The sequence below is a fragment of the Triplophysa rosa genome, linkage group LG5 (genome assembly GCF_024868665.1).
Source record: "Triplophysa rosa linkage group LG5, Trosa_1v2, whole genome shotgun sequence".
Classification (NCBI taxonomy): Eukaryota; Metazoa; Chordata; class Actinopteri; order Cypriniformes; family Nemacheilidae; genus Triplophysa; species Triplophysa rosa.
In genome coordinates this window covers 19,152,785-19,175,182 of record NC_079894.1, presented here as the reverse complement: position 1 = coordinate 19,175,182, position 22,398 = coordinate 19,152,785, and the positions used below count along the sequence as shown (strand labels likewise).

The following is a 22,398-nucleotide window of genomic DNA, read 5'->3' as shown; positions in this document are numbered from 1 at the left end:
TTTACTATTCACAAGAACCTTACTACTTACTGGTAAATTGCTGTAAAACTGGTAAAGGGAATATACAAAATAAAAGAACACTGCTCATAAATACATATAGGCCTAGGGTGCTAATGAGGATAATTAGGCTAAATGATCATACAGGATTATATCTAAACTAAACATATATGTGCTAAACATATAGCTCTTAAAGGAGTTGCTCACTGCAAAATTGGCCTCCATTGACTTTCCATAGTAGGAATAAAAACTACTATGGAAAGTCAATGGGGGCAAATTTTGAAGTGAACTACTCCTTTAATACAACTGATTCTGTGAGCTACTCTGTGTATTCAGTAGGGTGCTTCAGGGGCACAAGGTATACGACAATAAGACAATGCACAACTGACATAAAGGAAATTTACTTTTAATACTTGAGTACTTTTAAAAGCACGTACTTCTGTACTTTTACTAAAGTAAGAATCTGTCTTTACAACTTTTACTTGTAGTGGAGTAATATTTGACCAGTAGTATCTGTACTTTCACTCAAGTAAGGAAGTTGTGTACTTCGTCCACCTCTGGTCAATTATGATCATACATCCCTCCCATCTTTCTTATATCTGGTGCACATTACAAGACTCTTATGCATTATTATTGTTTTCATTGTTAGTATTACTTCTTTCTACCCTTTTATAGTTTAGGATACACTTTGCACACACACACACACGCACACACACATGTCTGGTTTATTATCTCCGTGGGGACAGTCCATAGGCGTAATGTTTTTTATACTGTACAAACTGTAAATTTTATCCCCAACCCCTAAACCTAATGATCATATAAAACTTTTTGCATCTTTAGATTTTTTTAAAAATATTGTTTTGTACAATTTATAAGCTTTTTTTGCCCATGGGGACCTCAATTTTGGTCCCCACAGTGACACGAGTCCCCATGAGTTGGTGTGCATTCAGGTTTAGGTCCCCACTGGGATATGAAAACATATCCACACACACACACGCGGCACAAACAAAAGTAACCATATGACTATGTTGGTTGTCAATGTTTATGCTTGTTTGTTTTTTTGTCCATGTTCGTTAATTGTTTGTCTGGATCATTATGTAATAGTAAATAGTACATAGACTCACTAAATCGACTCGCTTGTTATTTTTGCATTTGCATTATAGAAAAATAAACTGTGATCATACATGAGTTATAAAGATTTTAGTGTCATAAGGATTGGTGTAAGGAGTATGTTGTGTTAATTTACAATTTTGTGTGACTTGTTAATTTTACACAGCAATTTGATTTATGAATAAATTGGAATTTAATTAAAATATTCTTATACCCTTAATGACTAACAACATTTATTTACAATCTATTCTTTAGCTGTCTGAGATTTACTCTATCAGATCATGTTACACGACTACAAGTATGACTTAAACAATCTGCAATTGATGACATCAATTTACACCTTATCTCATGCCGCCAAATGTGTTTACAGGGGAAGTTGTTTTTTATGCAACGTGAGGATTAGCTGAACCTCTTCTTTACCATGACCCATTTAGTGGTGAGAATGACAATTTTCCCCTCTGAGCAAAAGAACAAATTAACATGCACAGCTTCCGTGACCTAGAAAACATCTCAATACTGGAATCTAACTGAGAAGGGAGTTAACGCAAATATCATAAATTATATACAGTTAATCTTGTCTGTATCATATACAGTTAATCTTTGCACATAACACAGTTCACTACAGAGCGTTTCTCATACATGAAAGAGACCCAGTGTGTCTTTCTGTCTAAACGTACCTTTAATGAACTCAGGAGATATGTATACATTTGGAAAACATTTCACGTAAGGTGCATGCTGTCAGTTGTGTTTCTGCTGACTGGTAAATCACTTCTACTGAATTTCCAGGAAATTGCAACCAGGCTTGATATCTAAGAATTCATTTTTTCAAGAATTATAGGAAGAGTTGTCTCTTTTGTAATCTATTCCTTTTAACAATGTCTGTCATCTGACAGTAAGAAATAGTTTAATGTGTTTTATATGAGCATTGTACAGAAGTGTCCAGACAAAGTCTCTCACTTACTGTTCATAAAATACTTTTGATGTTAATGTAATGAACTTTGACGCGTGCTGCATTAGCAGTAGGGTTGAGTGTTGCTGAAAACACATATACAGTATTCACTACCACCAAATCAGTCTGGCTCCACACACACAGCACTGAATAAATGAGCACTGTGACACCTCTCTCGCTTCTCAATATCTCTCTGCTTTGTTTCTTTTTATTGAGACCTTTCTCTGTGCCTGTCTCCTCTCTCCCCCGCACTCTGCTCCGAAACACGTGAATCACATCGTACGCCCCCTCTCGTCTGCGCCAGGGCGAGTGGGACTTCGCTCCATTTCTGTGTGTGCACTTCAGTCTTTTTCACATGTTTGTTCTCAGTCTGAATAATTACCGTATGTGGGTGGATGTAAGCTTCACTCATTTTTATTCCTTTATAATGACCCAGTGGGAGGTTAACAAATTAATACTTCAAATGATGAATCTGCAGGGGAGAGAGAGAGAGAGAGAGAGAGAGTGAGAGAGAGAGACAGACACAAGACATGTCAGTTCGCCAGCCATTTCATTTATTGCTCTCCTGCGATAAATATTTGATTCTGAGATTAACATTCATGGGGTAAATGTTACACCTGGGTCCTACGAAGGCTGAAGACTGCCTGATATCGCCTGTCAAAGTGATACTCTCAGGCCAGACCTTCATACATCGATTGGAAATGCCTGTTAAATTAGGAGAAGTAATCATTGGCTGACCTTCGCATGTATTTGACCTGTTTGACCTCGTGGTCAGAGGTGAGACAGCTATATAGAGTGAATGGGCTTAATTTGAGCTATTTATTCTGACTGTGTCGATTTAAAATAGTCAGCCCCCAGGCCTACAATTGTTTATAAGTGAAAAGCTGACATCAATCCCCATTGTAATTCTCTGCACGCACGGCTCTTATTTATGTTCATGAAACTAAAGACATTAACTATGACAATAAACATTTTTATTATGCATACGTGGCAGATGTTTATCAATGCAGATAAGGATATGCTTCACCAAACCATCTTTGTTTTACATTTACGCATTTAGCAGACGCTATAGTACCATACATTTGTTTCTTAGTAGGCTGTGCAATCCTGGGATCAAACCTATGTGATCTTGGCGTTATCGCCATGCTCTAACCACTGAGCTACAGGAACGTTTTTTTTCATGTTGGTGACTATCGCTGTCTCTATACATTACGACAAACCAAGCATTGCGTTATCATCTATTATAATTTATTATAATGCAAACGAAACTTGTGTTATGATCCTTACACGTGACAACAGTGCTCCGACCCCGCCCTCTTCTGCTCATCTGCGTATGCGTAGTGCTTCGTAGAGCTTCCAAATTACGTAGAGCTTCATGCGCATGCGTAGTGCGTTTTCTACCTGGCTGTAACGGTCACCTGTTTGCACGAGCAAAAAATAAAGATAGGTTTTTCTTATGTATTTATTGTCTGCCCGCTCTTGATATTTTATGTGCTACACTTAGTACAATGATAGGCATTCATTTATATTCATGTCCTTAACGAGGACAAATGAAGGTTGGTGAGGGAAAATAGGTCGGTAAAATTAGCTATAGCCTACATTAAATCTGTAAACTGACGTTTATTTGTTTGCATGAATTATAATTAAAACATCTAAAGTGCTTTGTACGGTAGAAACTTTAAAACGAAACGAGTCAAGAAAAGCGCCTTCGATATTAACTGAGAAGGATTTGATTCTTGGACATCCAGATTTGAACACCGGAGGGTACATGTGAGTCAATCAGTTTTTATTGTATTGCGCTGTAGATTGGCTGTGGTTTTTTTATTCAATGTGGGATGTTTTGAGATTACTGTTTTAAACTTGACTTAAACTTGAAGTTGACAACAATTGCTCAATATTCGATGTATTCTGTTTGGTAGTCATTTTTGTTATACAGTTGTATTGGTCAGTTGGATAATACTCTCTATGGCCCATCAGTCAAGTTATCAGAGCATTTTTGCTTGATATAAAACGGGACGTTTGTGCGTGGAAATTCATGTTGAGTTCATTTATGTATGTTTTGATGTTCGGAGTTGCATCTTGCAGGATTATTATTTTGCATAGTTGTGCATAGTTATATAGGTTTGCATATTGTTGCAAGTTGACTTCAGGACAGTTTGTTTGTCTAATTGTTGTAATAGAAAAATGTTGGGTTGATATCTGTATCCTGAAGCGAACTCTACAATATTTGCCTTCAGGGGGCGCCAGAGACATGCAGTTTCTTTTTCTTTTTGCCTACAAATAATTCAAGGGTTGCTTGGTCAAGTAAATCCATCAGTATTCACTTTGATACCACCAGACTGAATAAAACTGTTTTAATCATTTCCTGGTGGCATTTGTTCAGCTTTGTCATCAAAATTGCTTTTAACATTAAAATCACCTCACTGGCTTTGGCCAAAAGCTTAAGTAGGAGATTTGTTACTGAGATAGACTGAACGCAGATCCATAAATCTGAGATAGAATATCAAAGCTGGCATTACGTTGTCATGAGACAACCAAATCCCCCTCCTTTCTTAAACGTGGGCAATGCTCCAACTTTAAAGTAATCAAATATTTCTCATTCCGGAGATGATTTTTTGTAGTTTGTGATAAATTCCGTCCAATAAAGTCTGTGGGATGACAGCTATGAAGGATGTAAAGGACACTAAAAACAATGAATGATTATTTAAGGCCCCAGTTCCTGTGAGAAGGGCCCTGCGCCAGAGGCAGCGCAGTTTTAACTCTATTAAAGTGTCAGTTTAAAAGTTTAGCTTTCAGAGACTAAGAGCCTGCGAGTTCTGCATTTGCAATGAATAGAGAGACGCACACGGTGCGTGTGTGTGTGCGCTAGTAGAACTGAAGTAGTAGTGGCACAAGTACAACTGAAACAAGATCATACAAAATCTATCTCGCTCGCTCTTTCCCATACCCCATACCTATACTGGGTTCGTTATTTTTAATGTCACATTGTCATTGTAAATACTCTGATTAAAAATAAAGTGGCAGTGGTGTTTGTCTTTGTATTGGGTACACTACATGCACCCGCGATGTCTGTGATGTGCAAACACCGTGTTGATCAGTTTGACTGGCATTGGATTGATGGCCCTTGTTTAGGAAACAGTGCTGTTTTCGCCTGGAGGATTACGTTTTTGGCGGGCAAGCGTGTGAGATTTTATGGAAAAATGTGGAAGATTTTCATGCATGAACATTCATGCTGGTCTAAGCTGTTTTTTCAGCAGGGATAGTCATTCTCTTTTTGTCTCTCTCCCCCTTATTTCTCTCTCTTTTTGTCCCTCTCCCCCTTTCCTCTCTGGCTGCCTTTTCAGAAGCGCATGTCTGTGATAAAGCTAAAGGTGACATGATAAGCTGTGCAATCATCTAGGTCTGAGGTGCCCTAATCCCTGCCTAAACCCTGTCATAAATCCATCTGTTATCTATGTTTCTTCTCTACGCCCAACACCAAAACACAAAGCACCCACACCGAGAAGACTCTTGTCAAGATGCATTCTTCCTGAAGATTCTGTGCCTGTGTGTGTCTGTGTGTGTGTTGGGACTGGCACTTTGATTTATGGTGCCACTCTGGCCCGTGCTGCTCTGGGCCAGCGGTGTGTGTTTGTTTTGTGTTGCACAGAGGACAGCGTTGAGCAAATGTTAGCATGCTGCACAGAGCTCTAACGTGTTTGCGTAAGTAACTCTACAGTAGCAGCCACACACAAAGTGTGTGTGTGTGTGTGTGTGTGTGTGTGTGTGTGTGTGTGTGTGTGTGTGTGTGTGTGTGTGTGTGTGTGTGTGTGTGTGTGTGTGTGTGTGTGTGTGTGTGTGTGTGTGTGTGTGTGTGTGTGTGTGTGTGTGTGTGTGTGTGTGTGTGTGTGTGTGTGTGTGTGTGTGTTGGTGGTCTATTGCCCTTCTCAATGAATCATTGCATATACTTCATTAGAATTCAAAGCGATTAATAATTACATTGCTATATGGAAATTTAATGCAGACAGACACTGCATGGAATTGGGTTTGTGTGGCATCTTGTGTGTCTGTGGATATTTGGGAGGGTGTGTGTAAGTGCATAACAGCGGATGTTTGAATTTGAGCTGGTCTAATGTAGTGGTTTTTAATGGCCGATATTAAAGGAATACTCCACCCAAAAGTGAACATTTTGTCCCCCCCAAGTTGTTCCAAACCTGCACACATTTCTTTGTTCTGTTGAACGCAAAGATATTTCTAGGAGATATATATATATATATATATACTAGGAGCACTGTAGCCCCTGACTGAAATTTTTAGGAGCACAAGCAAAAAAATTAGGGGCACACCTTAAATCAGCCTGCAATGCAATTATTCAATTATTTTCCCCAAAATAACTGTATTACTGATACTGACAAATAAGTTACTTGATGACTGCAGATTTGGTTCTGTTTATTTAAAAAGAAGCAGCGTCTACAGAGAATCTTTGTTATTGATTGGTGCTAAATAGAGACTGTAATCTGAATTCCTTTAAACCAACAGTAATTGTGTTTGTCAAAAAGTATATAATTTAATTGTTTACAGTAGGGATGTAACGATTCACTCAGCTCACGATGCGATGCGATTCACGATTCTGATCTCACGATGCGATTTATTCACGATTTACTCACGATTTATTTTTAAAAAATGAGTTGAAACAAATTAGAAATGAACAACTTCCCTTGCATTATTTCTTAAATGCTTTACGTTTCTTTGCATAATAAAATAATGTTTTATTTCAAATAACAAAAGTAAACTGCGATTTTATAACAAATTAATAATAGAAAAAGTCTCTTTAATATAAACAAACTAATACTGTCTGTGCTTTTCTTGTATTTTTTTGCATTTAAGAAATATCAGCATCAACGTTTAGGTTTGCAGTGAAAATAGCGGCCCCTGCTGTTCAAAGAATGTATTGCGATTCAGTTCAAGCCTCAACCGAATTGAATCGTCACTCATTATAACCGATTTTCAACCGGCTCACGGTGAATCGTTACATCCCTAGTTTACAGTGTTACACATTAAAGCAAAATGAAAGGTCTTCTGTTGTCACGTTCTTACGATGATTTTATTGAGTATTAAGGACACTTTTCCTCATGTTCACACAACACATGTAAATACTGTATAAGAGCATACGTTCGTTCCTGCGGTCGTTCGTTCCTGCTGTGAACGGATTTGAAATGATCCAGCGCAGATAAATGACGTTTCCTGAACTCCTCTGCGGTTAGTTTTGTTTTAAACGTCTCATATATCAAATCGTTCGGCCTCGGGCTCAAGAAATCCGTCACAGCAAACAGCAACTCGTATTAATGCGCTCATGTTGTGTGTGTAAACTTGTCAATGACGACCTGGGTTGTGCTGGTGTGCGGCAGCGGGAAACATCAGTAACGTGAGTGACCCGCGTAGTTAACTATCACACACAGCCTGCACTGGTGGCGGGTCGCGTTCTACTCGTCTTTCTACATGAAATAACAACTAGAAGAAATTGAAAAGGCACGAGAACTTGTAAAAAAAGCTTGTGCTGTCTCGAAAACATTTAGTCGCAGTCTGGAGCCCTGAAGATGGTAGTCAAAGGTGCCCCAGAACTGTTTGCTTCCCTAAATTCTTCATATTATCTCAATTTGTGTTCAGCAGAACAAAAAAAAAAGATAAAATAATTTTACCTACTATGGTAGTCAATGATGTCCCAGAAATGTCAGTTTACCTTTCTTTGTGTTCATCAGAACAAAGACATTTATACAGGTTTGGAACAACTTGAGGGTGAGTAAATGATGACAGAATTTTCATTTTGGGTGGAGTACTCCTTTAATAAAAGCGTTTAAAAGTGTCGGCAAGAGGTTGACTTAAAGGGGCCCTTTCACAAAAATCAGATATTACAACCCCTTAATCTGAACGTTTTCACCTATGTCGTTGCCGCCATTTTTGTTTTCGCAAGCGACATACGTGTGTTAGGTCCGACACCATGGCAAAAGTTTGAGCAAAGCATGCTAACTGTTCTGTTGGCTGTATAGACCAGGGGCCTCATTTATAAAATGTTGCGTAGAAACCGTCCTAAATCAGATTTTACGATCATTTCTCAAAGTGCGTACGTGTGATTCATAGAACGAACGTACGCACAGAAAACGCTTGTACGCCTCTCTATCAGATGTGAAATCAATAAATCGCAAATGATTGTGAAATTGCACGCAGCTAACAGTTTCAGATCTCCGCCTTTTAACGATGTCTAATTAATGTCATTGATATACGAAAGAGCACCTGTCAACGTCCAAATCCTTTACGAGCGGCAAGAATGACTTATATTTCCAAAAAGCTGCAGCACTCGGACAAGCAAAAGTGCGTAGTACGTCTGCTCAGACCCTGATGTGGTGCTAAGCACTTTTCCATGTCAAAGACCGTTTTTATAGACCGTTTCATCGGACGCACACGCGCCTGACCCCCAGTTAACTTCCAGTTTGTGTTTGGCTAGTGTCTAATAATGTATAGTGTAGGGCTGTTGCGATAAACCGACGATAAATATCACGTGATTTATGCACAGCTTTTGAGTGAAGTAAGGGAAAATGCTGCTGCATCTGAAAGCCAGAGGGCGCTCTCGTGCGGAAACTCCAAATACGCACTGCAGAAGAAGACCATAACACCTTCTAGAATCTAGGAAATGCCTATGGGCATCTTTTTATCACTGTTACTCAAGCCTCATCAGGTATTTTTATGATAATAACGTATATTTATAATGATCATGTTTGACGGGTGTTGCTTTTTCAAATGCACGTTATAAGCGACTCAAACTCGTACTGCTTTTAGATCGAGCAGCATTTCCTACTGATCCCTGAGCCGTGCTTCACGGACAAGCTACGCATATAAAAAATTATCGATGCCTTGCATAATCGAGCCAGCTCGATTTCAGCATGATTGATTGGTAAACGTGATTAATCATGCACAGCCCTACAATTTATCCAATTACTACATTTAATGCAACAAAATATTCTAGTGCAAAGTATAATAAAGTTTACTATAGTAAATACAAAATGTTTCATCTAAATCTGTGTTTTTTGTATAGATTTGAATTATGAACATGGCACAGCATCGTCATACTACTTGGTATCGAGATACTTCAGCTGGTATAGTATCGTAAGACATGTTTATGGTACCGTGACAACCCTATAACAGTCATTGTATTTGGGTGCAAGGCATGTTTTTCCTCAACTTTACATTAGCATACAATTGTGTACAATTAAATAGAATATTCCTTGAATCATACAGCAACCAGAGAAAATGAATCAACATTTAACGAGAACAGTAGAAAACAGTAATCATCAGTAATCAAATCATAGTCATCAAATGAACCCCTGTACACTGTTGACCTCTTAACCAACCCTTAAACCTACACATACCACTAAACCTGTCCCTAACCTTAGCCATATCATACTCAATAGCAGCAAAAGTGTTGTAGAATAACAAAAGCTTTCAATCATTGTATAACATCTGTTAAAATCGTTGTAGGTTTTATTATCATATGAATTAAAAGTTTAATGACATTTGCAAGCATTTTAATTTACATTAAATAATGATCTAAGTTTATTAGTAAATATTAACAAACACATTATCTTACATTTCTATCTATTTTAAAATATAGTAAATAATGATATTAAGCATTGTATAATGTTTGTTAATGATTTATTAATGAAAGTTATTATAAAGTGTTACCAAATCGGTAAACAATGGTGTTATAAATTTGGCTTAATTAGATTTTAAAAAAGGTATTTTACGCTGGTGCAGTTAATGCCCATAAATGTACAAAAAATACATTAAAAATGTGATGCAAAAGGTAGGACTTTCATTCTTACAACTGCCATATTGAGTGTTTGGATTTCTCTCTGTGGGAGGAGTGACAGAGGAAGAACATGTTGTATGTAAAGGAGACATCTTGTTCAAAGAAAAATAAGCAATAGTTTTGGAGATGGTTAGAGAGGCCAAGAAGTTATGCGGTTATACATTATCCTCCTCCGTACGACTGCAACAGAGGTTAATGTACTCCATCTTTACGTCACTGCTCTATCTTCATGGGCAATTATTAAATCCATAAATTAGACATACTGCCAAGAGGTCGTTTACGTATTTCTCTGCCTGTCTCCGTGTTTTATTACTGGACGCTCTCAGCATACATGTAAAACCACCACGAGTTTATGTTGGATTCAATTTATGGCTGATTTTACAATAACCCACAGAAACATTGCAAAAAAGCTGACCCAGCATGAATCTTAATATTTTTGGTGAGAAATCTGTTTAACATATACTATACTCCTACTGCTAGCTTCAGCATAATTAAATCATCCAAAATATTTCATAGACGAATACAGGGGGCGGACGAAATGTACAACTTGGTGACTGACGGGCGTTTGAAGTCCACCGAGTTCGGCGGGCTCAGATTCCATGTGGGCTTATTCGTATAGGGAGGGTGGGTATACCACATTACAGTGACTTTTTCTTTTCCAGCATACATGCTGGAATCTTCCGAGGCTCCTGTCACTCTGTAAGAATCCACGGGTGTTTGTCATTGTATGTGCATGGCAGAGAAACAAAAAATGCATGCTAAGTGAGAGACACACAGCAGGCATTCCACAGCAAACTGTCACTTCCTCCCCCTTTAGCTCACACAGTGTGGGCGGCAGCTTGACATCTGTGTATGTGCGGCCGCGAGTGGGTCGCCGTGTGTCTGTATACGTGTGTGTGGATGTGTTACTGATGTGTGCAGGAAAGAAGTTTTGTTTATGTATAAAGGACCATGACAGAATGTATATTCTTTGATGTCACTCTATCATGTGTTTGTGTGTACTGAAGCTGAGAGACAGCGAGACCTGTTTAAATAGAGGATATCTCTGTGATGTGTGTTAGCAGGCTAAGAATTTCTATAGTCTACAGTATATAAGAGTCATTGAGCTGTGGATGAATGAATGTCACAAAAACATGTCCAGGGGTCCCGATTTTTCTCCAGAATCAAAAGAACTCCAAGACATTATATTTAGCATAAATGGGGGCTGTTTTGGGGGACTATAGTAAGAATAAACATCATTGACATTGTTTTCGTTAAAATTGAATCTGCAATTCATAACTTTAGCCTCCATATCGCAACCTGTGTTTGAAACATAATATTGCAAAAAAAATTGTGTTAGATAAGTGGTTCTTGGCTCGTAATCATAGGGTAACCACTTTAAGTGCTATATAGAACCATATCTTGGTGCTTCAGTGGTTCTTCAGAGCTTCTTCAGTGGTTCATGACTCATGTGCTCTAGAACCACTGAAGAACCATACAGGGGCTTAACAGGATCTTTATACGGAAGCAGTGGTATATAGTAGGGCTGTGTATTGGCAAGTGCCTCCCGATACGATACATATCACGATAGATGGGTCACGATACAATATATTGCTATGTATTTCGATACGATACACATTTGCGATATATTGCAATACTTTAAATAGAAAATGTAAAAAGTAGAGCTAGAAATACAACATGCTGTGCACCAGCGGGGGTTTTCTGTAAGGATAAGTGTAAAAACATCCCTTACCTCTGCAGAGTGGCCATGATGTGTGATGCATGGACCTTTAGATCAGAGGTTTGGGTTCTCAAACTGTGGATTGCGCCCCTCAAGTGGGTAGCACAGGGGAATAAGGTGGCTCACACAAGTCACTTGGCTGTTGTGGTGCATTACAGTTAAATCACTGAACATGGGCAGAATAAAACCCCTGGTTCATCCGTGCTGTAAATGCGCTGGTGTCACATCCGTGAAAGCACAATAAATGTCATTGTTACTTTTCTTAATAAACTTTTTGTCTAATGCACTGAAGTAGCCAAGTGACTTGTGTCATGACTTGCGAAGCCTACAAACAGCATTATTTTATATAACGCATTACTCCGTGACTTATTTTGAAAACCAAAGCACACCCACACATCAGCTCTGAGAGCTCCAAACGTTCTTATTTTTTTCGCCATGCTCGCTTCCACTTACTGTTGGCCGCATGTATATGACATGATTTAAAAAAAAATATCAATAGTGGAGTTATCACTATTGATCCATTATTGAAAAAAAAAATATTGCGATAGTTATATGTATCGATATTTTTGCACAGCTCTAGTATATAGTAGGGCTGTCACGATAAACCGATGATAAATATCACGTGATTTATGCACAGCTTTTGAGTGAAGTACGGAAAATGCTGCTGCATCCGAAAGCCAGAGGGCGCTCTCATGCGGAAACTCCAAATACGCACTGCAGAAGAAGACCATAACACCTTCTAGAATCTAGGAAATGCCTATGGGCATCTTTTTATCACTGTTACTCAAGCCTCATCAGGTATTTTTATGATAATAAAGTATATTTATAATGATCATGTTTGACGGTGTTGCTTTTTCAAATGCACTTATAAGGATCAAGCCGCACTGCTTTTAGATCGAGCAGATTTCCTACTGATCCCAGAGCCGTGCTTCACGAGACAAGCTACGCATTAAAAAAATATGACAATTGCATATGCAGCCAGCTGATTCAATAGGATTTAGTGGTATCGCGATAAATTATCGTGCAGCCCTATAGCATCTCAGTCATCCCTTGGAAGCACCAAGATATGGTTCTATATAGCACTTAAAGTGGTTCCCCTATGATTACGAGCCAAGAACCACTTTTAGTGCTGTATAGCACCATTTTGTTTAGAGTGTGTATCTTTATTTGGGATGTCAAATTTCTCTCAAACATGTACCCGACTTAACCTAAACCTTTTTAGTACTTAATTTTAGTACTTAAAAAATGTAAACCAAAAATTGCAGTGCAAGCAGAGGTAAGATACAACCTTTTTACTGTTTTACCAAGATATGCAAGCAAGTGTTTATTAATGTAAACAAATATGTATATAAAATTATTAAAATTACAATATATTAATTGTAATATATTTGTTAAATAACTATATTTTCTTGTATTCTGGGAATGAGAAATGTGGTAAAACCTGCTAAATTGTCCTTACTTTAAACTCTAAAGTTTTAATAACAGACTTCATTTTCTTTAGGCAAAAATCAAGTTTATTTTGTTTTATTGATGGGTGAAATATGACCCAATCCTGTTCTCAACAGGTTTTGTGAGATTCACCCGACTGTATTTGTCTCCCTTGTGTTGATGGACAGTAAACACCTTTCATACACCGACAGGAAATGACATTGAACTGGTGTAGTTGTCATGCAATGTTTGTCTATGGTCATCCTATTAACAAGCACCAAACCCTAAACCTTAATGATACACTGAAGGGTACATGACTGGACTATGCGGTAGCCTGATACTTATTACTGCGAGATAACTCAGGGCTTGAATAGGGACTGTAATCCGGTCGTAATTCGTGTTTGCTCAGCACAGATGTGCAGCCATTGTCATGAATGATGACAGCGCTAAGAGACCACCCTGTATTCAAGGGCGCATAACAATCATCCTAAATGAAATGAGAGATTACTGTGGATTAATGGTCTGAAGAGAAACGTGCCAATGAGAAGCAGAAATATCATAATTGGTTGTGTGCGTGTGTGTANCCATCCCAACATGAACAATTGTAACCTCCATTTACATTTGTGCAGTTGGAATTTGGACCACAAACAGATGGATTCCCCTGACATTCATTCACATCTGAAACAATAATGACACTTTTACATCAAGCACTCAATAAGTACTGAGAACAGTGATGATGCGTATAAATGATTCAGACACTTACCAGTACATGGGTTACTGCTACTGACAGATTCATTCATCTTTGTGACATTATATCCACTCCAACACGAGCACGAGAAGCTTCCATTGGAATTGTGACAATATGTGTTTGGTCCACAAACCAAAGATGAGTTGAGACATTCATTAATATCTGTAATGAAACAATTGATTAAAACATGGCAACTGACCAACTTAACATGTTGAGTGATTGTTTTTTGCTTCTAAGCATCCAAACCAAAACAGAGAATATTCTTATTCTGTTAGCTTTAGCATGAATGCTTCCAGCACTAAAACATTTGGTACAAACAAAAACCACAAGTTCAGAACTTTAACTTTCAAAAAATACATGATAACATCCAGGTCATTATTGATCATCAAAAATATGTGAAGTCAGATTCCACCTGTGCATGTGTTATTGATGCTGATGGTGAGATTCGGGACTGTTGCATTATATCCACTCCAACAAGAGCACCAGTAACTTCCATTGGAATTGTGACAATATGCGTTTGGTCCACAAACCAAAGATGAGTTGAGACATTCATTAATATCTGGAATGAAACAATGTATAAAGCGTGACAACTGATCAACTTAATTTGTGGAGTGGAATCTAATGATTTTTTTGTTGTTTATTAGAGCATCAAAACAGCACCAACATAAAAGAGCATAAACTGTCAGTATTGGAAAACAAAATCCAAGTTGTTATTGATTATTATAGAAAACACAGATGTGATGTCAGATTCCACCTGTGCATGTGTTATTGATGCTGATGGTGAGATTCGGGACTGTTGCAGTAAATCCATCCCAACATGAACAATTGTAACCTCCATTTACATTTGTGCAGTTGGAATTTGGACCACAAACAGATGGATTCCCCTGACATTCATTCACATCTGAAACAATAATGACACTTTTACATCAAGCACTCAATAAGTACTGAGAACAGTGATGATGCGTATAAATGATTCAGACACTTACCAGTACATGGGTTACTGCTACTGACAGATTCATTCATCTTTGTGACATTATATCCACTCCAACACGAGCACGAGAAGCTTCCATTGGAATTGTGACAATATGTGTTTGGTCCACAAACCAAAGATGAGTTGAGACATTCATTAATATCTGTAATGAAACAATTGATTAAAACATGGCAACTGACCAACTTAACATGTTGAGTGATTGTTTTTTGCTTCTAAGCATCCAAACCAAAACAGAGAATATTCTTATTCTGTTAGCTTTAGCATGAATGCTTCCAGCACTAAAACATTTGGTACAAACAAAAACCACAAGTTCAGAACTTTAACTTTCAAAAAATACATGATAACATCCAGGTCATTATTGATCATCAAAAATATGTGAAGTCAGATTCCACCTGTGCATGTGTTATTGATGCTGATGGTGAGATTCGGGACTGTTGCATTATATCCACTCCAACAAGAGCACCAGTAACTTCCATTGGAATTGTGACAATATGCGTTTGGTCCACAAACCAAAGATGAGTTGAGACATTCATTAATATCTGTAATGAAACAATGTATAAAGCGTGACAACTGATCAACTTAACTTGTCGAGTGGAATCTAATGATTTTTTGTTGTTTATTAGAGCATCAAAACAGCCCCAACATAAAAGAACATAAACTGTCAGTAATGGAAAACAAAATCTAAGTTGTTATTGATTATTATAGAAAACACAGATGCGATGTTAGATTCTATGGCTGTCGCGATAAACCAACGATAAATATCACATGATTTATGCACAGCTTTTGAGGGAAGTACGGGAAAATGCTGCTGCATCTGAAAGCCAGAGGGCGCTCTCGTGCGGAAACTCCAAATAAGCACTGCAGAAGACCTTAACACATTCTAGAATCTAGGAAATGCCTATGGACATCTTTTTATCACTGTTACTCAAGCCTTATCGGGTATTTTTATGATAATAAAGTATATTTATAATGATCATGTTTGACGGTGTTGCTTTTTCAAATGCACGTTATAAGTGAATCAAACGCGCACTGCTTTTAGATCGAGCAGAATTTCCTACTGATCCCAGAGACGTGCTTCACAGACAAGCTAACGCTACGCATTAAAAAAATATCGACATATTGCATATCGCAGACAGCTTGATTTCAATAGGATTTAGTGGTATCGCGATAAATTATCGTGCAGCCCTCTGTGCATGTGTTATTGATGCTGGTGGTGAGATCTGGGAATGTTGCATTAAATCCATCCCAACATGAACAATTGTAACCTCCATTTACATTTGTGCAGTTGGAATTTGGACCACAAACAGATGGATTCCCCTGACATTCATTCACATCTTCAAAAGGGAAAACATTATATAAACCACCACAATATTTAAAACATTTCTTAATGAATGAAACACCATTAATTTGACACATGTACATCAGTTACTTTATAAACACTATCGAAGAACAGTGATAATGCATATAAATGATTCTAACACTGAAAATGCCTAGATAGAATTGTGAGACTTTACATCAAGCACATGATAAACATGCAATACATCCAATATACAAAAATATTAAAAATCCAAAACATACCGGTACATGGGTTACTGTTACTGACAGATTCATTCATCTTTGTGACATTAAATCCACTCCAACACGAGCACGAGAAGCTTCCATTGGAATTGAGACAATATGTGTTTGGTCCACAAACCAAAGATGAGTTGAGACATTCATTCATATCTGAAATGAAACAATTGATAAAAATATGACAACATGATCAACTTAACTTGTCGAGTCTGATCTAATGATTTTGTTGTGGTCAAAACACATTGAAAATACAAAAATAGAATGGTAAATGTGCTAGCGGTAGTAAGGAGATGTAGAAAATATTATACATTTGATATAATGAAAATAGTATTGGATACCCTCTTCTTACAGCTGGACTATTGTCAGATCATTTGGGCTAATGCTAAAAAAGGATTTAAGGAAACTCCAGCTGGTATAAAATAAGGCAGCAAGACTAATGGGGTGTATGCATACGGGTCGATGACGTACTTCCGGTAAAATCTCAGCCATGCTGTTACATCTGGCGTCATGGGGAACAATGGCGTTTCGCTTCAGGATGCACATAGGATTACAATCAACAACGTGAGTCTAATTATTCAAACACGTCACCATACGTCGACAACCAAAAAGGAGAAGCACTTCAGGCTATCCGTTTCAAGAAACATCAACAAATATGAAAAAAGCAAAGTGAACTTTTGCACTTACTAGAGGCATGATAACAGGGGCACTTAACAATATTCACCCATGGTGCTGTCACTAGTGTGCCGCAGTGCCGCAATTTGAACGTTTTCTTACTAAACACATCGTTATCACTTGGTGAAAATCCCCTTTAGTGCTATGAGAGCGAAAGTGACCTAGCTGGCTGGGATTTTAGCAGAAGTACGTCATCGTCCCATGTGCATATACCCCATTCTTCACTGTAGGTATGATACAAATATTAACAGTATGCATCGTAATCATAAATGGTTAAGAGTATATGACAGGATAATTTTGGCAGTACTGTGTTCAACATGGAGGGTTACACAGTTTAAAATCCCAATGAATCAGTACAATCAATCCAATGTAAGGTCAAATGAATATGCTACCAGACAAGCAACAGAGGTTAGATTCTGACTCCCCAATGCTAAACTGAATTTCCTTAAATGTACAGTAATTGTCACGGTTCCGTCTGTTTCCATGCCTGTTTTCTCCTGTGTTCTTCCATGGACTCTGTTTCCCATCATGCCTCATGCTCCCGCACCTGTCCCGTGTTTGTAATCATCGCACCTGCCCGTCATCAGCCTCATCACTGGACACTATATATACTCTGCCTGTTTCATGTACCTTTATCTTGTCTTACCTGCTGTTATTTACTCCTGTTTATCCCGGTTTTGTTGATGAAAGTATATTTGCGTTAAATCCTACTTTCGTCCGTTTTCCTGTTTGGCCGTCCTATGGAGAGTTACGTGGAGGACTTCTTAGACATTTGCCATCGGGTGAGTTGGGATGACCGCTCTATCAATACATGCTTTCTGATGGGATTGGATGATGTCTCCCATTGGTGTCTGTCCCCGGAATTCTGGGACAGACCCGTGGTTGAGTTTATCAGACTCATCCTGGAAATGAATAGCTCTAGCTTCTTGCATTCCGAATGAGACTGATCATCATCGGATCCTATCTGGAAGAATGTTGTGCGCCCCAATTCACCCCAACACCACGGCAAAGTCCTCCACAAAGCTCCGCCACCGTATAAAATGGTGTGGATGCCGCGGCTCTCCCGGACCGGCACACCGCGGCTTCCCCAATCAACTCTCATCCGAGCCGGCGCCTTGACGCTCACTCGAGCCAGCTCACAAACTATATGAACTTTCCCCAATGCAGCTTCTCCTCTGAGAGTTTGACCCGCTATATTTTAAAGGGGACCCCACAGAGTTTTCCGTGCCTCCCAAGTCTTCAGAGCCTTCCCAAGAGCCCTCTCAGCCTTCCAAGTCTTCGGAGCCCCCTCAGCCTTCAGAACCTCCCAAGCCCTCAGAGCCTTCCCCGGTGGCCACCAGATGTGTATGTGTATTAGGATGTTAGGTGAATTTGTATTTGCCAAGGTAACCTGTCACCAACGCTAGTAGTGAAATTGTGCATAACATCAAGGACCACAATGGAAAATATAGCTGCAAGCAGCGATACGGGGCCAAGCCCCAGAAGGTGCCGCAACGTGGAGCCACGCCGGCGCAGAGCAACAAGAGCAAAAAAATGCAGAATCATTAAATCTGTGATGAAAAATGGACAGGTCGAGAAGAATAGGTGAAAACAAACTCAAAACACACTATTTGCACACAAGCATGGAACACGCCCACAGCCGGATTCAAACCCCAAAGACTCCACGTTAGTGAACTAGGAAGCTATAAACCGATTTCAAATCTCCCTTACCTGTCTAAAATATTAGAAAAAGTAGTGTCCACTAGGGGTGGGAGAAAAACTTGATGCATCGCGATTCATCATCTAACGATCCAGAATCGATTCTCAAAAATTCAGAATCGATTCTGTGTTCAGTTCAAATTGCCACTGTGCGCGGGCCAAACAGAAATATCTGTTGACAGATGAACGTAAATGTGCTGGTGAAGTCGCTTCGTTTAGACCAAGATGGACAAACTATGACCTGCTCCATCAAATTTGAAATCGGCAACACGTTGGATTTTTTCTGAAGACAAAGAGAAAGGTATCGTTGATAAGAGCCAAATTAAAATATTTCGGCAACACGACTAACATGAAGAAACACATTACGCTGTTTCACTCGGAGCTGGAGAAACAGCATTCTGTTTCGCACACTATCAATTTCAGTCAAAGGACCCCCGAGCAAGTAGAAAAGATTCCATCGAATTCTGAAAAGGCAAAGCGAATTACCCGGTCACTGGCGAGTTTTATCGCCAAAGATTTGCAGCATTACTCCGTCTTGGATAACCAAGGATTTCGCGCAAGGTTACAGGTTCTTGAGCCGCGGTAGAGTTTGCCATTCAAGTTCACTAAGCAATACGGTCAGAGTGGCAATAACATGCGATGCATGGACATCAATTACAGCAGAATCGTATGTCACAATTACTGCATACCACATTACGGATGAATGGAAGCTTGCGGCTTGTGTTCTACAAACGCGTGCTATGAATGAAAGTCACATAGGCACGAATATAAATGAACTACTGCACAATTTTGCAAACGAATGGAAAATTGTGAAAAAGACTTGGTTTTGGTGAGTGACAATGCCACTAACATGGCTGTTGTAGGACAGCTTGGCAAGTTTCCACATGTGAGATGTTATGCTCACACACTGAATTTGGGTTCTCACCGAGCGCTGAAGTTGCCGTCAGTGTCAAGGCTGTTAGGGAGGGTGAGGCAGATCGCTTTGTTCTTTGAATGAAACATGGAAAGCCATACCACTACAGAGCTTGTATGTCCTAAATGTAATTAACTTTGTTTATAAAGTAAAAGTTGCAAAATAAATTTTCATTTTTAAGATAGCAATACTGTCAAACAGAGATTCTAACTACAAACAAAAAGCATAGCAACTCTAATTTTGGTTAAAATGTCAAGTTTATGTATTTGCACAGCAGAATAATTAATTAATTTCAATAAATGTATGTTAAGAATTGTTTTGGAATCTAATCGTTGCTCCCAGAATCGGAATCGGATCGTGAAGTGTCTAAAGATTCCCACCCCTAGTGTCCACTCAGTTGTGCTCTTTCTTACTTCGTGGCCTAATGGTTAGAGAGTCGGACTCATGACCAGAAGGTTGCCGATTCCCAGGGCCGGCGGGTAACGACTGAGGTGCCCATGAGCAAGGCACCTTACCCCCACTTGCTCCCTGGGCACTGCAGTGATAGCTGCCCACTGCTCCGGGTGTATGTGTGTTCACGACTTGCTGTGCGTGTGTTCACTACTCTCTGGATGAGTTAAAAGCAGAGGTCACATTTCGGGTATGGGTCACCATATCTGACTAATAGGTCACTTTCACTTTTCACTTCACTTTTTTAAAATTCCAATAAAACAGAAATATTACTTGTTGGACCAAAGACACGTGAGCAGAATATTTCGGATTATAACTTGCAAGTTGAAGGCTGCACTGTTACTCCAACAAATACAGTTAAAGACCTCGGCGTTATATTAGACAGCAACCTGTCATTTGGGAATCACATCTCAAATGTCACAAAAACAGCCTTCTTCCACCTTAGAAATGTTGCCAAATTACGAAATGTTCTATGTGTTGATGATGCAGAAAAGCTTATTCATGCATTTGTGACGTCAAGACTTGACTATTGTAATGCACTGCTTAGTGGTTGTCCTGCATCATCAATAAACAAACTACAGTTAGTTCAGAATGCAGCCGCCAGAGTTCTAACCAGGTCCAGAAAATACCATCACATAACCCCAATGTTATCATCCCTTCACTGGCTATCCACATTAAGTATCGTAGTGACTTTAAAGTTCTTTTAATCACTTTTAGGCCCTGTTTCACAGAAAAGGCTTAAGGGTAGTCACCGACTAAAATGAATGTTTGAGCTGTCTTAAATGAAAATAACATGCTCTGAAATATCTTAAGATATGTCAGTGCCATTGTTTTTGTCTCATGATGAACACCAGTAATGTTTTTTTCTAATGCATTTTTACAAAAGCGACTTAAATATACTAATTTATCTAAGGCCTAGTCCTGGCTTAAGCTAAGCCTTGTCTTTGAAACCGGGCCATAAAGCCTTAAACGGTTTAGCCCCTACCTACATAACAGAGCTTCTATCACACTACAACCCATCATGCTCTCTACGATCGCAAAACTCCGGACTTTTGATAACACCTAGAATAACTAAATCCACCAAAGGGGGTAGAGCTTTCTCATACGTAGCATCTAAGCTCTGGAATAGCCTTCCTGATACTAGTCGAGGGTCAGACACACTCTCTCAATTTAAATATAGATTAAAGACACATCTTTTCAGCCAAGTATTCACTTAATGCAAAATATGCTAAATAAATATGAAAAATTAATGAATAGCAGCTATGCTAATTAGTCTCTTTCTGCCTTCCTCTCCCGCCGAGGCAGGGAGAGATTACGACAGGCCCAGATGAACGTCATATGCCCATCCCTAACAGCTCCATCTGAACATCCCCTGCCATCCTCCTGCAAGAGCCTGCGGACTGACTAACCATCCCAGCTCCAGCTCTATGGCGTTATTATAATGACAAATGTCGCGAGCGCATTATTACAAGGCGAGAGCGCATTCTTGTAATACGAGCGCGCGAATCTCTCCGCTCGCACGCCGGTTTCCTTTGCTCATGCACAAAACTGGACGCGCGCTTTCAGTTATACGCTGCTCTCTTGTGAATTTTCACTCCTCTCGCTCAGTGAGCGTGTGCGCACTCAAAATGCGTGCCGTGCGTCCACGAATCCTTTGGTACTCTTGCTCTCGAGAGGTCATCCTGTGCGCTCCAGGTATTATAGGCTGTCAAAAGTAGTCAACCAATCAGTGATAGGCTTCCACGGCGGGCCAATGAAAACGCGACCTTTTACATGGAATCTTATCGGTTGAAAGTGACTTGACGTATTCAACGAACAATATGTTTAAAAAACAGTTCAGAATGAAATCACAACATACACTTCATATACACAAGCAACACATGTTCCTCTTGGGATTCGAACATGCCCTTTATTAGGTTGAGCCACTCAGTCGACGTAGTGCACCCTGCCTGCCAAAGACAGCTTTCAGAGCTTCAAGCATCGATATAGGCCAATGCCTGAAGAGGCTGAAATGACACAGTAGAGAATAAGTAACAGAAATAGAGTGTACAGGAGAAACAGATGTCAGAAGTGACAATGAAAGCAAGAATATAATTTTGCTGGTCTTCCTGCAAAGGCTATCAAACCACTCCAGCTGGTTCAGAATGCAGCAGCACGCCTCGTCTTCCAACAGCCCAAAAGGGCTCATGTGACGCCCCTTTTCATCTCTCTCCACTGGCTACCGGTTGAAGCCCGTATCAGATTCAAGTCACTAATGCTTGCCTACAGGACTATCACTGGATCTGCACCGGCATACTTTCACACCCT

General features: G+C 39.3%; 2 protein-coding genes across 3 annotated transcripts in view; one reads left to right on the top strand and one right to left on the bottom strand.

Annotated features, from left to right (window-relative positions):
* si:ch211-122l24.6 (uncharacterized protein LOC557261 homolog) overlaps positions 1–22,398 on the top strand; it is a 46,571-nt gene that overhangs the window by 4,924 nt on the left and 19,249 nt on the right. The gene's annotated exons all lie outside the window — the stretch shown is intronic.
* LOC130554263 (adhesion G protein-coupled receptor E2-like) lies at positions 13,604–16,525 on the bottom strand. Its single transcript, XM_057333776.1, has 7 exons — positions 16,365–16,525; positions 15,179–15,325; positions 14,782–14,928; positions 14,550–14,696; positions 14,208–14,354; positions 13,811–13,957; positions 13,604–13,725 (listed from the first exon to the last, which is right to left on the bottom strand). The coding sequence occupies exons 1-7, from the start codon at positions 16,507–16,509 to the stop codon at positions 13,604–13,606; spliced, it is 1,002 nt and encodes a 333-aa protein (XP_057189759.1). The 5' UTR covers positions 16,510–16,525.